This window comes from Phallusia mammillata, chromosome 2 (assembly GCF_965637545.1).
Source record: "Phallusia mammillata chromosome 2, kaPhaMamm4.hap1.1, whole genome shotgun sequence".
Classification (NCBI taxonomy): Eukaryota; Metazoa; Chordata; class Ascidiacea; order Phlebobranchia; family Ascidiidae; genus Phallusia; species Phallusia mammillata.
In genome coordinates, this window is record NC_137253.1 from 32008395 (window position 1) to 32024326 (window position 15932).

The 15932-nt window shown below is 38.0% G+C and overlaps 4 protein-coding genes across 5 annotated transcripts; 3 read left to right on the top strand and 1 right to left on the bottom strand.

The window, feature by feature from the left end:
• Positions 1-985: 985 nt before the first annotated feature.
• Positions 986-4849, top strand: LOC145213321 (neurexin-4-like). Its single transcript, XM_080081550.1, has 9 exons — positions 986-1147; positions 1515-1686; positions 1904-2000; positions 2066-2221; positions 2460-2576; positions 2638-2789; positions 3719-3854; positions 4180-4362; positions 4759-4849. Exons 1-9 carry the CDS (start codon positions 1071-1073, stop codon positions 4761-4763), a joined length of 1095 nt encoding a protein of 364 aa, XP_079937676.1. The 5' UTR covers positions 986-1070; the 3' UTR covers positions 4764-4849.
• Positions 4850-6139: 1290 nt separating this feature from the next.
• Positions 6140-10785, top strand: LOC145212742 (contactin-associated protein-like 2). Its single transcript, XM_080080981.1, has 7 exons — positions 6140-6340; positions 6411-6469; positions 7343-7459; positions 8095-8246; positions 8869-9004; positions 9710-9892; positions 10677-10785. Exons 1-7 carry the CDS (start codon positions 6249-6251, stop codon positions 10679-10681), a joined length of 744 nt encoding a protein of 247 aa, XP_079937107.1. The 5' UTR covers positions 6140-6248; the 3' UTR covers positions 10682-10785.
• Positions 10786-11350: 565 nt separating this feature from the next.
• On the bottom strand, positions 11351-13263 carry LOC145212744 (uncharacterized). Of its 2 annotated transcripts, none has more exons than XM_080080984.1 (6): positions 12857-13263; positions 12699-12743; positions 12270-12359; positions 12033-12097; positions 11828-11953; positions 11351-11708 (listed from the first exon to the last, which is right to left on the bottom strand). In XM_080080984.1, the coding sequence occupies exons 1-5, from the start codon at positions 13031-13033 to the stop codon at positions 11947-11949; spliced, it is 384 nt and encodes a 127-aa protein (XP_079937110.1). In that variant the 5' UTR covers positions 13034-13263; the 3' UTR covers positions 11351-11708; positions 11828-11946. The 2 variants fall into 2 exon arrangements, with proteins under 2 accessions (XP_079937110.1, XP_079937109.1); XM_080080983.1 differs by having other exon boundaries at positions 12037-12097; positions 12857-13260.
• Positions 13264-13712: 449 nt separating this feature from the next.
• Positions 13713-14705, top strand: LOC145212747 (contactin-associated protein-like 4). Its single transcript, XM_080080988.1, has 2 exons — positions 13713-14037; positions 14293-14705. The coding sequence occupies exons 1-2, from the start codon at positions 13956-13958 to the stop codon at positions 14481-14483; spliced, it is 273 nt and encodes a 90-aa protein (XP_079937114.1). The 5' UTR covers positions 13713-13955; the 3' UTR covers positions 14484-14705.
• Positions 14706-15932: the final 1227 nt, after the last annotated feature.

The following is a 15932-nucleotide window of genomic DNA, read 5'->3' on the forward strand; positions in this document are numbered from 1 at the left end:
AGATGAAATGAGATTCGTGCAGACCATCAATGTTTAAAACCTTGTTTATCCTGGCATACATAGTCTATACAAGCAGTTTGTGTAACGTTCGGCGATAACCACCATTCGAACAAGCCTTTGAAGCTTAAATCATGAGCAAGACATTTTCCTAATGCGAACACATTAGGGGATATTGAAGCTCTAACATGGTTTCATTTCAAAGCTCGGAAGGTGTAGTCTTAGGTTTTGAATAAAGAAACTTGTAAATGGAAGGTTACAAAATAAACGAAAGCCAGGAAATAAGGACTAAAAACTATAAATTTTAATTCAAACTTTCAGTGATAGCAAGTTCATAGAGCTCCCCGGCAATTGTATTTTTATTCCAAAGTTTCGACGTCCTATACAGGTCGCCTTCATCAAGGTAAATAAAACTAAATGCGCGTGGTACAGTGCACAATAAACAAAGGGAAAAAGAATTAAACGCAAGCACGTCACAACGCAAAGAAACCACGATAACGAATGCCTTTAATCTTTGAGTTTGAGCAGGTGCCTGTAGCACGCTGAAAGCATTCGTCTTTTTTTATGTTCATTGTGTTGCCCCGTTGGTGAATATTCCATGACTCAAGAAATAGTCTTTTCCAGTAGTCAGGCTCCCGGGCCACAACAGACGCCGCATTGAAATCATTACGGTGGCCTTGTGATAGCGCGTGGTTGGAAAAGGCCGACTTCTTCGCGTCGCTGTTGGCAACATCCCGTTGATGTTCTTTTCGGCGGGTGTTGAGTGACCTTGAAGTCTCCCCGATATATATTAACGGACTTGGTGATAGTTTCTAAATAAGCTGCGAATTCGGCATTTCAATCAGACTCAATCACGAACGAGGCTGAGAAACAACCTTGTCTGCTGTGATGCAAATATTTACAGCAAAATTCAGACGACCACATATTATATACCCACAGTTGGTTGGAATTGGTTGTTATATTTCTAACTGATTTGTTTTACTGTTTAAATAAAGCGATCTTATAAATTGAAATTTGGCAAAGACGAGCAAAGCGACTTACGAAGCACAACAAATAAAAATAGGACAGATATCATGAATCAAGACTTACTTTTCTGTTTATGTTTGCTCACTGTATTTCACATGGAAATCGTAACTACCCAAGGCGTGAGGTGAGATATGATTTCAATGAATTGTGCTCACGTTAGTGCTTGGCATATAGGCTAAAAAAGGTTTTTGTTTTTCGATCGTAGTCTTTTTTGCTAATATTTACTGTGGTTTGTTCCTACATGAGAGATTTCGTAAAGTAAACCAGTTGTCCCAGTGTTTAGTAAAACAATTATAATACGTATTCAATCTATGTACACCTTAATTTAAAAGGTACAATCCGGTTGAGTTGTTTTACTATAAGCCCAAGTAACTGGTTGCGGAATTTCCTAAATAATACAGCCTTACTTTACAAGCGTTAAAAACAGATAAAACACAATTGGTACATATATTTTTGTTAACTGTACAACCTTACAAGCTTGTTTTCTTTAGAAATGAGAAAGGCTGCACAAGTTACACGATCAACAATATTTACGGAGAAGACGGTCCAATCTCTAACATTTTGTCTCCAAACGCGGAAGGAAGGTCTGTAAAAGGCGAGACGGGATTCCCGGGAAAAGCGGGACCCGCTGGGCCGCCAGGACCACCAGGCGTTGGTGTTAAGGTATACAACCGAAATGGTCATGATCTACTAAACGCAAAAATAGGAATTAATAACTACAAAAAATTAAAGTTGTTTTTAAACATTTTAGCCAGTGAGTTTCTACTATTTCCTTTTAGTGATTAGTAAACATTAAATAATGTGGTCAATAGTAATCTGCTTTGAGAGTAATTTGCAGCCGGATTATCCAATTTGTTTCGGTCTTTTCCGATTATTTCAGGGTGAACGCGGTAACCCAGGACAACCAGGACAGGATTGTGACGTCACCGAGATTCAAAAATTACGTCATCAAGTGGAAGCGTTGAATCAGTTTTCAGGTAAAGTCGGACACATTGACGAATAAGCTTAAGGATTTCAATTAATTTAATCAATTCTCTTTCAGTGAAGAACAAATGGACGAAAACATTGTCGGGTTGTGTTTGCTACTTTAACCGAACCCGTACAGATTGCGCGTGTTGTAACCCGGGTGGATGTCCGTGTACTGAGGTACAGAGGCATAAATGCGTCCCTTGTGGAAACGGAACTTTATGTAAAATCGGTAAGTTCGTTAATATAATCCAGTGGTTCCCAAGTTTTGGTTCGTAAAATATGGACAGTTCCAGCAACAAGAGCCCATGAATGTAAAAATATTGCATGATTTTCATGTTTCTAAAACAATGTACATACTACTATAGTTTACAATCAATCTGATTTCCAAAAAAGTCTATAGGTTTTGGTAAATAATAGTTCAACATTTTAGCAAGTTTGTCTCGAAAATATCCACAATTTGTTTGCAGATATTCCAAGGTCGTGTGATGACATCAGTCCTGTTCAATCTGGAACTTATCTCATTTCACCGAAGCCCGACTTGGTCCAGCCATTCTACGTCTACTGTGACTTCAGTGGAGATCAACGTGAGTGATGAATAGCTGATCTTTGGCTTGTAAGTTCAATAACTCATCACTGTGTGTCCAGCGATCACCAAAGTCAGCCACGACACACTCTCTGAAACTGAGGTCACGTGTGATCCAGCGCAATGTTATAAACGTGACGTCACTTACAATGCAAACATGAATCAGATAGCGGCCTTGATCGAAGTTTCATCTGAATGCAGACAATATATTAAAGTGAGTTACATTGGCGCATTAATTCTGCTGGTAGGTCATAAACGTGACGTCACTTACAATGCAAACATGAATCAGATAGCGGCCTTGATCGAAGTTTCATCTGAATGCAGACAATATATTAAAGTGAGTTACATTGGCGCATTAATTCTGCTGGTAGGTCATAAAGGTGACGTCACTTACAATGCAAACATGAATCAGATAGCGGCCTTGATCGAAGTTTCATCTGAATGCAGACAATATATTAAAGTGAGTTACATTGGCGCATTAATTCTGCTGGTAGGTCATAAACGTGACGTCACTTACAATACAAACATGAATCAGATAGCGGCCTTGATCGAAGTTTCATCTGAATGCAGACAATATATTAAAGTGAGTTACATTGGCGCATTAATTCTGCTGGTAGGTCATAAACGTGACGTCACTTACAATGCAAACATGAATCAGATAGCGGCCTTGATCGAAGTTTCATCTGAATGCAGACAATATATTAAAGTGAGTTACATTGGCGCATTAATTCTGCTGGTAGGTCATAAAGGTGACGTCACTTACAATGCAAACATGAATCAGATAGCGGCCTTGATCGAAGTTTCATCTCAATGCAGACAATATATTAAAGTGAGTTACATTGGCGCATTAATTCTGCTGGTAGGTCATAAAGTCCACATGGATGGATCGGTTAATGATGTAACCGTATGTACACACTACACAGGTAATGTAATGTTTTATTTTCCGAATAGGAGATAGATAGTTTCCAGTGGTAAAATTTCCTGGGGCACCGAATTTTGGCTGGTAGTTTCAACCCATTTAGGTAATTTTACATTGAACCAAGTTAGTTAGAGCTTGCAAGCATGGTAGCACGTACATTTTCCAGATTAATCCACGTGTTTTTTTACACCGAAACAGATTTCCAAAATGGTAATTATTTTCAGTATCGATGCGTGCATAGCCTTTTGCATTCTGGCAGTACTCAGTACGGAGCTTGGGTGTCACGTGACGGTGACGTCATGCGGTACTGGGGAGGGGCAACTTCTAGAAGAGATTACTACTGTGCTTGCGGGGAGACAGGTAAGACTTTAGTCGTAAGGGAACCTATCAATCCGTTCTACAAAACACAGTACCGATAAAATAGGTAACATGTTGATGACACTAGAAAAAACAGTATTAGCTTTGCGAATGGTTACCGCTTTTCTGCACTCTTCCGTAAGATTTTGTTGAAAGCGAAGGGCTGGATTTCGTTACATTACATTTCATAACACATAAGAAAGCATATGGTCGCAAATCTTTATTTTTAGAATTGCAGTAGCAACTGCAACCTTTAAGACTTGTACAACATGTTAAAGCCAAAGAGAACAAATACAAAAGGTAGAACGACTTATTTTTATTTTTAAAGGAACCTGTGTTCAATCCAATAAAAATTGCAACTGCGACAAGAATACCGAACCAGAGACATCGGATGAGGGATATCTCACCGATAAAAGCAAACTTCCAGTGACCAGATTGATGTTCGGAGACGCAGGAGATTCTAATGAGGCTGGATGGCATACACTTGGAAAACTTGAATGCAGGGGAATAGGTGAGTTGGAGCGTAAATAACAGGCTTTTAATTCGCAAAGGAGAATCAAATCAGGTTACTAAATCACTAGGTAGGTTACGACCTGCTTGTTTCCAACCTGCAACTGGGCGTCGCTACAATCGTTAGCTGAAGTGTTTACCAGCACTGCGCCAACCTCACTTTCTTGTGAGGCCGAGTCACATAACGCTTTATAATACACTGTAGCTGCAGCGCGTTCAGCCATTGTGCACCAATTGTGCCCGCTATTTTTTTGCGCACCATAACGTTTTAACATTGTGCATCTATTTCCGGCTTGGTGATTGTTTTAGTGCTATTGTGTTGTTGTGTTTTCTTTCTTAAAGCAAAACAAACTCAACTCAACAAGCATTGGACACAATATATTTTTTTGTATTTCAGCCTAAAGATCCTGTGATCACGTCAACAAGTGCTAATTGGTAAAAGTTCCTCATTTCGTATAAAACTGTACATTTGTTAAAGTTTCACAAATTTCTTCGACTGCACTCGTAGCACAGCTATCGTATCATGTTAATTTATAGATATGATTGTAAATAGATGTTGGTTTGATCTAATTATACCAAGCGCACGTGTTTTCATTTTTTTCAATTATCCAAAAACCAAAGACAAATAGTTTTTGTTTTAAATTGTCCGTGGGTTGCCACTATGGACATGGATTAAAAAAAAACTGTAAAAAACCCGAAAAACTGCCTGAAATAATGAGGTACTTATAGTGTCAACTGCGATTGAAACGTGACAAATAAAATTTGGTAAATACACACAAGTTTTTTGGTGTTGTTGTTATTTTAACATAACTATTACGTTGGACGAATCTAAGCCTGCAACGACACCGACATTGACTCACTTGTCAGGATGGATGGATGAAAGAAACTTCTTTAAGGGGCGGCAAAACAAAGATTCTTTAAAACGATCAAACCAAAAACTGCATTTGATTATTTTAACCCGCTAGACCTTAGTATCTCATACGTGGCAAAATCGGTTGTAAAGAAAAGTGAATTTTTCATGGCAGACGGTAGTTTTTTTGCAAGTTTCCTTTGCTAACGACACAGGAAATTAATTTTGGTTGAAATCGATTAGTGAATAACGATTTTTCAACACGATTCCACACTTACCACCGTTGGCACACACAAGTTATCATGAGTTTACACGTAATTAAAATGTTCAACCACGGATTTTTTGTCAGACTGTTGATAAATTATCACCAGTTCCAGAGGCAGATTTGCGACCAAACGGCAAACAAAGCAGTGAGAGATCAAAAAGCAAGACAAGTCTAAAGCGCTAAAGTACCAGGAAAAATGCACAGTGCTACACTCGCTAAAGTCGTTTCAGATGTGTGGAATAAAGGCTTCACAAACTTGTGTGCCATACCTTCTGATGACTTAGTTCAAAACACGCAGCTAAGTTTTTCGATTGACATAGCACCAGAACAAAAAACAGGAACGATTCTTTAGGTTAAATCTCTGTTTTCAAAAGCCCTAATTTAAATAGACACAACTTATCAACAACAAAAAAACCTGTATTATTTGAAGTTTGGCGACATAACGCAGTAATGTGAGCAACAAGAAAACCCCAAAAAATAAGAATTAGGAATTAGCTTTATGGAAAACCATACATGCATGGTGTGTATGTTGTGAATACATTGTAAGCATTTGTCTAAAGTTTAAACATTTACTGTTATCATTTGGGAATAATGACAACAGCACGTTTTAATGAAAGAAAAACTTGTAAAAATGTTTCCTTACATACGTATTGACGGCCCACTTTAGGAATAAAACACATTTTAAACGCATAAATTACAGCGAAACAATTTGTTTTATCCTATGTGCAAAGTTCTGTGAAGAAATTTTTGTGTCAAAACAAAAAGCCTTAAAATGCAACGTGCACTTGCTCGAACCAGCTTCATCATTGGTTTATTATTGTTTAACGCAATCAACATAGAAATCGTATCTTCATGCGCCTCTGGGTAAGTCTATGATCTTTGTGGGTCCACTGCATATTTTCAGTACTTTAATCGAGTGTATTCGTTGCGGCAGGGACAACCACGGAACAATCATCAACAACTACGGATGTAAAGGAGTGGCGCAATGTGCAAGTGAGTTTTCATTGGTTTTAATTGTTTAATCCAAAAAAATCGTAAGCATGGTAACGTTTCAATAAATAAGCTATTGCTGCCAGGCATAGTATCAAGTTTATAGAGCTTTTCTGGCAAATGTAATTTTATTTTGACGTTTCGACGTCCTATACAGGTTGTCTTCGTCAGGGTGAATAACGCTAAATGCGACCAGTACAGTGCATTTTTTTCCTTTGTTTATCGTGCACTGTACTAGTCGCATTCAGTGTTATTTACCCTGATGAAGGCGACCTGTTTAGGACGTCGATGCGTCGAAATGGAATAAAAATACATTTGCCAGAAGAGCTCTATAAACTTGATGGTAACGTTTATTTCTCTTCCAGCAGATTTTTATTGTAAAATAACCCACGTTTCAACGATAAGCGTCTCGAATGGGAGGTTGAAACGTAGGTTATTTACAACAGAAATCTGCTGGAATATCACCAGCTTGTCTATGGAAACATTTATTCCGAGGTGAAGTGCTGTTAGTTTTCGTAAACAAATACATTTCTTTAAAAAGCATCGTCAGTGCTTATAAAATTAACACAAACAGGCTAAAACAACAACAAAAAACTCACTACTTTTCTTTAAGCACATCCGGTGCAAAACTGACTCGGAGGATCTTAGAAACAAACAGTATAAGATAAGAAAAGTGTAAATAATTTCATGTTACTTAACATTTGCCCATGATTTAAAACAAAGATAATTTTAACTTTGCGTGTAAGAAAATTCCCCACAGGTTCAATGTTAACAAAGTCAATCAAAATATTTTGGAGACTCATCATCCTCTAAGAGAAATAACTACAGTAGTTCAACACTTTGCTTGTTCTTAAAACATCCACACTTTGCTTTCAGATATTCCAAGGTCGTGCGATGACATCAGTCCTGGTCAATCTGGAACTTATCTCATTTCACCGAAGCCCGACTTGGTCCAGCCATTCTACGTCTACTGCTACTTCAGTGGACATAAACGTGAGTGATCAATAACTGATCTAGGTTTATTTTTTATTTTTGTAATGTAAAAGATGGTGGGTTCATGGGTTGGAGAAAATACACAGGATTCGACAGTCTTTCTGTCAGATTTATATTTAATACTACTTTCCGATCAGAGAAACATACGAATGCTAATTTAGTATAAGCACAACTAAACAAGACACTTGCTATTAAGACTAAACTAGTATTTGATTTGAACTTCCTGAAGCCCAGAAACCACTTTAGAGCATTTTTTAACCTGGGTTCAATCAAGCACAGCGGATTCGGTAAAAGTCATCCTGTTCGAATGGTTGGATATCATAAACCGAAGGGTTGGTCAAAGATAAGAACATTTTAAGAGTGTTCGTATAGGTTTAGAAGCGCATAGATACCACCATTAGAACACTAACGCATTGTAATGACGGTGTAGCTGCAGCGCGTTTTGGCTCTCATCCACCAATTGTGCCCGACACTTTTATGCGCTCCATAACGTTTTAACGTTGCACAGCTATTTCCGGCTTAGTGATTGTTTAGTGCAACTGTGTCGCTATGTCGTCTTTCACCAAGCGAAATAAACTCAACTCAACTCATCATCTCGGGCTTGTAATTTCAATAACTCATCACTGTATGCTCAGCGATCACCAAAGTCAGCCACGACACACTCTCCGAAACTGAAGTCACGTGTGATGGAGCAAAATGTTACAAGCGTGACGTCACTTACAATGCAAACATGAATCAGATCGTGGCTTTGATTGACGTTTCATCCGAATGCCAACAATACATCAAGGTGAGACACAGTTTTGCATGTTGTTTCAGAATTTGATTTAAAGTACAAATTCCGATATACTTCCAAATATTTATATCTGGGTCGGGCGCTGCGAATCATTCGTCGAATAAGTTTCTTCCAAAATCTGTAGGTTTGTATATCACGGTTTCTTTACGTGGTAGATGCCCATTTCTGTATGTTTTGCAAAATTAGGAAGATCGCCCATATTTCAGACCCAAAAAACCCAGACTGTGTGGGTGAAAAGGCCTCTTACTGTAAATAATGTAAAGAAAAACATTGGAATGTTCTGCTTTAGAGTTTGAGGACTTTTTACGTCTAAACTTGACTGGTCTCAACAACGTAGCCCCACAGTCTCGAATGCCAAATGCGCCAACCTCACCCTATAATGTGAGTCCCTGCCACATAACACTTTAAGTAACGGTGTAGCTGCAGCGCTTCTACCATCTATCCACCAACTTTGTCGCGCTTTTTAATTTTGAACGTTGCCCAGCTTATTCCGGCTTGGTGAATATTTTAGTGCAATTGTGCTGCTACGATTTAGCCCGGCGAAATAAACTCAATTTAGCGTTACTAGCAGTACAAAACAAAACAATGTAAAAACAAATACGCAATTCTTTCTCAGTATCGATGTGTCGGAAGTGTTCTCCTAGGGAACGGAGATCCGTACGCTGCTTGGGTGTCACGTGATGGTGATGTCATGAAGTACTGGGGAGGATCGACTTCGAAGGCCGACTACTACTGTGCTTGTGGAGACACGGGTAAAGTTTGTCACGCAGATTAACAAGATATGGCAAACTCTACTAACATATGAAATCACATCAGACAAAGTTTGCTAAACACCAAGGGATGGCACAAAGAGCATTTGTGAGGGCAGAGCTACTAACACAGGAACTCACACTAGAAGTTTGGGAATTTTCGATAGGTGGCGCATCAGAGCATAGGCGTTTGCAATAGCAATAATTGTAGCTCTACCATTTGCGAGTGTTTAAAAGCAAGTTGTGTAAAAATGGTTACGGTTAAGCCTGTTAGGATTGGGATGAGGTTTTACAACAATAATAATAATAACAATAAAACCAACTAAAAATAGACATAGTACTAACGTTAAATTTAGTTCCTAACCTTATCTCAATCTCACTGTTAATTTAAATGACTGTGCTCTTTGCGCCATGCATCGGTATTTGGCAAGCTTTGTTCGGTGTAAGTTCGTATGTTAAGAATTCTACTGAAAATATAAGTGTACAAACGTGACGTTTTGTCCTAATTCTTTTCGCTTTAGGAGCCTGTGTTGACCCTAGTTTAAAGTACAACTGCGAAAGTGCAAAATAAAGTAGAAAACCATTTTGCGAACAGCATGTGGATGGTGCAAATTTGCAGAGATCATAACAAGCTTAGATATTTGCATACACTTGTTGAATCATAAAGAAAAAATATACTTAGAACAACGGGTTGTTATATTTTCACAGGAACCTGTGTTAAACCTGGTACAAAGTGCAACTGCGACATAAACAAAGGACCAGAAACATCGGATGAGGGCTATCTCACCGATAAAAGCAAACTTCCAGTAACCAGATTGATGTTCGGAGACGCAGGGGGCGCTGGAGAGGCCGGGTGGCATACACTTGGAAAACTTGAATGCACTGGAATTGGTAGGTTAATACCGGAAAACTGAATTTCTAGCGCACATTACAATGTTGAGTCATTGAATAGAGTTGAGTCATTTCTTATCAAGTTTAAAAGCGGTTTAGGCAGTGGTGGGATTCAGTCGGTTCGCACCGGTTCTACAGAACCGTCTCACAAAATTTTATGAGATCAGCGAACCGGTTAGCATTACTGGTTACTGTCAATTGACTTTTTGTGACAGAAACGGCTGAAAAATATGATTTTTGTGAAAGAACAGGCTGACAAAAAAAATTTAATCCCACCACTGGGTTTAGGTAAAAACGGTTTAGTTTTCTATTCATTTAGTACAGTGTATGATAAACATAATTGATAAATACTATAAACAAAAGCCCCCGAAAGCTTTAGGTAAAAAATCCTGGTGGATCATGTCACCACGATGATAAGGTTTCCGCATTTCAAGCTTGTTGTGACATCTTAACGCTATTTGGGTGATGTTTGTAACGGGAAACTTGTCATTAAACACTACCAACTTGTTTCGATCTTGATTGACATTAAAATTCTGGTTCTAACATTTTTGCCGTTTCGTGACTCGTATAAATTCGCTCCATCGACCACCAATTGGTCTTAAACCACCAGTTTAGAAGCACTATCTCAACACGTTTTGGTTAAGTAATTCTGCTCTATCATGTTCTTGCATCCAGGACGTGGTTAATAAAAGTCAACATCACTTTTTGGTGTTCTGGTTAATATCTGACACAAAACTGTTATGGATATGTAAGTAAAATCCCAATTTATCTGGTTGTTTTTCAGCATAAAGATCCCATGGTCCCAAGCGAAACGATGATTGTGGAAACGTTTTATTGTTTGACATATCCATTATATCATCTTATCCATATATTACATCAAATATACACATCTACTGAGCATTCTATTGGCGATTTGTGTGGAAGGAACTGAGGGTAGAATCACGAAGTTGTCTTACATTCCAAAAATTGTAAATGTCAAATTGACGAAGAAATAGTGAAACGTTTTAGTCGTGAAAAGCTAAGAAATGTCAGAAACAGAAAGTCTGACCAGGTTGAACCCAAGTAAACCTGACTTCATGACAAATAGCAAAAAATTCTGCAAACAGTTACGTGGCATTTGGTTCCAGCCAACAGACCGAAAAATATGATTTAGGCGAAGTTTTTAAGATTATGTCAGATACAACAAACAAACATGTGATTAAATAGAAAAGACAGAAAAATTACACTAGAAAAACCGGTGTGTTGTAACAACACGCCAATTTTGAAGCCGTATACAACACACGACACACTAAGCCGTGTTGTCAGGTGGTGTGTTGTTTGGAGGTGTGTTGTTCAACGACACGCCTGCCGTGTTGTTTGAAGCTGCAGTTTTGCGACACACCTGGTGTGTTGTTTGAACACACTCATACAACACGCGTGTTGCGTGTTGTTTAGAGCTATAAAGCATGACACACCAAATACCGTTTTGTATTTTATTGTAAACAGTACCGTACCAACAAAATAGCGCATATATCGAAGAAACAGAACATAACGTTTAACAGAACAAACAAAACAAAGTTATGGCATGAATGTAACGGTGGGGGAAACACAGGTAAAAAATACACGCAAAAACAAAAGTTGAACTGCATGTCCGATGCTATATAATTATAATGTGCTCAACAAGGCATATTGCATATGCACAGTCATGGCATGTTCAATATCACTACAATAAAAATAACAAGTATTACAATGAAAAATCGAAACCAGAAGAAAACCTGTTCATTTCATTCTTATTGACAACAACACTTGGATAACCAGGCGATGTTGCAAACTGGTCCTGTAAAGTAAATAACCAGTTATTAAACAAGGTTTTACTGCCAGTTAATGTGATTGTAATGGTTAAGGTTACATGAAATCAAAGTTTGTTGGAGTTACTAATGGATCTAATCAAAATACCTGTGTTTCGAAGATGACAACATTTCTTTTTTTTGTAGGAATTTCCTTTCACAAACAATCAGCCAGCATATGATTATCTAAAGGTTCCCCTGTGGCACTTTTGAGAACATCATTTACGTTTACCATCTGCAAATCAGTAAACACCACATATATTTAAAATATGCTGGAGAAAGAGGCCGATTACTTAAAAGCCAATTAAACTCACATACCAAATGTCCCTTCAAGATTTCTGGTAGCAAGTGATATTGAGTGTCCCTTAATGTTGATTGTCTAAAAACAAGTAATGTATATAAAGCAATGTATAAGTAATGTATCCATCAACAAGAACACTAGAATAATATGCTATTGCACAATGAAAAAAGATGTATTTTCCCAAATGTAACTATCTCAAACATGTTTACTTGTTTGCAACTCAGCCATAAACATTGGGTTTAATGCCTACCATGTGCCGCCTTTGTAACAAAATTGGTTGTTCAAGAATCCATGTTATGCACAGTAAGGTCAGTTGCATCATTATGTTTTGTACAGGACTCTGCAACAAATTAAACACTTGAAATACGTAATCATTAAGCAGAAAGTTCTGGTATAAAGGAATTGATATTGTTGAAAGTTAAATTCTTTACCACTTTCAAGCACTTGCCAACAGAACTGTAATAATTTGGCAAAAAATGCAAATTGAGGTCACTTGAATGCATGTTTTGCATGTGTTCTACTTGACAGTGATACCAAGTTGTCATAAAAACCACTTCGCTCAGTCATTTGGTAACAGTCTATTCTAATACAAAAAACAACAAGCCATTACAACATGCACAAAACACAAACATATGTTTTATACATGCACAAATATATGTAAAATTGTAAATATACCAACCTTTATTAGATTTGCAACACCATCCTGTTCACATTGTCCAAAAGTCTTGAATACATTAAAACTTGTCAATTAATACTCAATTAACTCCTATTAGCCTCGATATTGAGTCTCTTACTCATCAATTTACTAAGTTTTAGTCAATCAAAAGAAAAAAGAACCTGAAAAGCCGTTTCGTGCGTTCCCGCCGTTACGGTTGAGTGACTTCCAAAGCCAAAAGGAAAGAAGGAAAGCAACAAAACAACACGGCGGCGTGTTGTTCTGTGCTTTTGGGCTTGAAACCCATCACCTTGGCCTTGAAACGACACACCTGGTGTGCTGTCCGTACTGTGCGGCATGTCGTTTAGCGAATACACATCGATTATCGCGGTAACAACACACCTGCCGTGTTCTTGGAACACACCGTTAGTGTGGTTGAAACACACCGGCGTGTTGAAACAACACACTGGTTTTTGTAGTGTAGGAAGTCACTATTTGTTGTTTTGACATAATTAGATAATTTGTGGAATTGCATACTTTCTGCACCAAAAGCAAATGCTAACATACTAACATGAAGCATCAACTGATGGAAATCAACTTACTTTTGTGTTTGTTCTTGTTTGCTATGACCCACATAGAAATCGTAACGCCTCAAGTAGCAAGGTGAGGCGTGATTTCAAAACTTCCCTGCCGCTGAATACTTTCTGTAAAGTAGACCAGTGTCAATTTTTCTAGCGATATATTAGTTTACACAGGGTATATTTCTGTCGACACACGCCAAGAAAAACTGTGACAAGGACAATAAAGCAATGCTTCTGGCTCAGTTTTTTGTTAGCAAATTGTGAAGTAGATTGCTAAAAAGTATTATTATTATCATTAATATTGTGTTTTTTCGGTTTTAATGTTACCAACTATATAGCGAGTAACATTTTGCAGAGGAGTATTTTATAGCAAATAAAGTTTATGCACGTAAGCTACTAAAGTTACGAAAAGCTAATTTAAACAAGTGACTTCCAATTAATAACAACACAACACTTATTTAATAGGTGGGCGGTCGTAGCGCCTGAACGGGAGCATAAAACCCCAGGAGGTCGGGCAATTACTTCGTTTCCACTTACAAGTAAGTTAAGAAATACTTTGAAATGCTACTTAGCCCGGCAAAAAAAAAGAATTCTGTAGTTTACCGCATGTCTGGGAAGTCGATGGTCCAAAGCAGGGCTTCCCAATCAGGGTCGGGACCCCAGCTCACTGCATTACAACGGTGATACATTCGGAGCTTGGATGTCACGTGATGGTGACATCATGCTGTACTGGGGAGGGGCAACTTCTAGAAGAGATCACTACTGCGCTTGTGGAGAGACAGGTAAGGTTCGGGAAAAAAAACTTTTTTTCAACCTTTTTGCTACGACGGCCGCATCGCAGATTATTTTTTCACTAACGGCCGCAATTTCCCTATACACAATGGGCGTGCAAAAAGCCTGACGCATATGGCTACTGGTAATACTCTTTTTAGTACCACCTGCCCTTGCTACCTGAGCAAAGAAAGCTAAAGCTCCACCGTTCTAAGTTACAATGTCTGGAATAAAAACAACGAAACATTTTTCATTTGGCGTTTCAGGTAGTTGCGATGATTCGGAATTCAATTGCAACTGCGACAAAAACAGAGAGCCAGAAACAACGGATGAGGGCTATCTCACCGATAAAAGCAAACTTCCTGTGACCAGATTGATGTTCGGAGACACTGGAGGCACTAGAGAGTTTGGTTGGCACACACTTGGAAAACTAGAGTGCATGGGATTAAGAAAATAAAAGTTTATTTTGCAAGTGTCCAATCATCCAACATGGAACATGCATCACTATATTGAAGTCATCGGATTTACAAAGCTCATATGCCACGCTACAATTCATATAAATGTATTTCTGTTCATTTATTATTTTTGTTGCATAACATCATATATTGCATCGATAGTCGTGATCAATCGCATTAAAAATACCAAAAAAAAAATAGATAAAAACGTAAACCTTCTACAAAGTGACAACAAAAAGAGTGCGTGCTAGCGCCAAATCAAATATTATTTTAACATGAATCTATAGTCCTTTCCTTAAGACATTCTAATAGCCCAGGAAATATTAATTTACAGTCACATAACAAACAAAATGCCAAACCAAAGCCTTCATTTCTTTTTGAGAAACCATTTCTTGAAACCCTATACGGCACTTTTGTTTGTTTGAAGTAACAGACAGAAAACCCAAGAGACCTTCCAGGACAAATCAGTTTACATTGTCTGTAGCTTGTCATTTACAGGCTATAGATGCTTTTCCACAAGACATTTATCGCCAGTTTTGTACCAGGTGGTAATGAAATAATAAAAGTAACAGACACCTGTTTCCTGATTCAGTAAAAACCACGACACGCGAAACCAAGAGATTAAGACGGAAATAATTCAGCCGTTCGTGAGCTGAGCAAACAATGACTCTGGTTTGGTTTATCCGGTCACCATATTGCGTCTACCCATAAAATCGGGTTGGCAAGTTGATCAACAACGATAATACTTAGTGAGTCTGGTGCAGTTTACAGTAGAGTTTAATATTTAGTAAAATCCAATAGATTTGATAAATTGTTTAAGGCCATGTGTACAGATTGTGCTATGAAATTAAATCATTGACGATAGTTCTTACTCAAAACTTAAGCGCAGTGTTTGTTAGTTGGAAAAATCTAAACTAAATGGAAGAATATTTAAGTAAGATTGAAAATTATTGAAAAAGAAACTGCCGAGGTGATATTTTAACAGCGAACTTAAAAAAAAGTTCGCATAACTCTTGTGTATACTGTCATCGGAAAACGGGAAAGTCAACGAGCTAATATGAAACAACGAAAAACAGAAAGAGGAAGTTAAACATTCTGAACGGTATTTAACAATCACCAAGATATTGAAGGTGTCATTCGTATGGGGAATAACTGCCATGCGTAAAGTTACTAAAATAAAGCGTATATGTATCTGGCCGTAAGGTACGTCACACAACCGTTAACTGCAATTTTTACACAGAAATACAAATGTGCGAAATCGTGTAACTTACAAATTCAATTAATCAGGATAAATGGACTTGCGTACAACTACACTACAGGGTATTTTGCTTGCGTTGGTGACGCATGTGCATTATGACGTAGTCCTACGTTACATTATTGTTCGTGACTTCCGTCATTGATTGGCTAACCCCAACAAGCGAACGAGCGTTGTAACGACTTCCGGGTGGGTA

Excerpts from the sequence above, each read along its gene's own strand:
- LOC145213321 (XM_080081550.1), top strand. The coding sequence starts at position 1,071 with ATGAATCAAGACTTACTTTTCTGTTTATGTTTGCTCACTGTATTTCAC. Across the intron at positions 2,577-2,637 it reads TGACTTCAGTGGAGATCAAC|CGATCACCAAAGTCAGCCAC; the intron begins GTGAGTGATGAA and ends CTGTGTGTCCAG. Across the intron at positions 3,855-4,179 it reads CTGTGCTTGCGGGGAGACAG|GAACCTGTGTTCAATCCAAT; the intron begins GTAAGACTTTAG and ends TTATTTTTAAAG.
- LOC145212742 (XM_080080981.1), top strand. The coding sequence starts at position 6,249 with ATGCAACGTGCACTTGCTCGAACCAGCTTCATCATTGGTTTATTATTG. Across the intron at positions 7,460-8,094 it reads CTACTTCAGTGGACATAAAC|CGATCACCAAAGTCAGCCAC; the intron begins GTGAGTGATCAA and ends CTGTATGCTCAG. Across the intron at positions 8,247-8,868 it reads AATGCCAACAATACATCAAG|TATCGATGTGTCGGAAGTGT; the intron begins GTGAGACACAGT and ends ATTCTTTCTCAG.
- LOC145212744 (XM_080080983.1), bottom strand. The coding sequence starts at position 13,033 with ATGCCGCACAGTACGGACAGCACACCAGGTGTGTCGTTTCAAGGCCAA. Across the intron at positions 12,744-12,856 it reads CGCACGAAACGGCTTTTCAG|ACTTTTGGACAATGTGAACA; the intron begins GTTCTTTTTTCT and ends AATGTATTCAAG. Across the intron at positions 12,098-12,269 it reads TGTTACAAAGGCGGCACATG|ACAATCAACATTAAGGGACA; the intron begins GTAGGCATTAAA and ends ACTTGTTTTTAG.
- LOC145212747 (XM_080080988.1), top strand. The coding sequence starts at position 13,956 with ATGTCACGTGATGGTGACATCATGCTGTACTGGGGAGGGGCAACTTCT. Across the intron at positions 14,038-14,292 it reads CTGCGCTTGTGGAGAGACAG|GTAGTTGCGATGATTCGGAA; the intron begins GTAAGGTTCGGG and ends TTGGCGTTTCAG.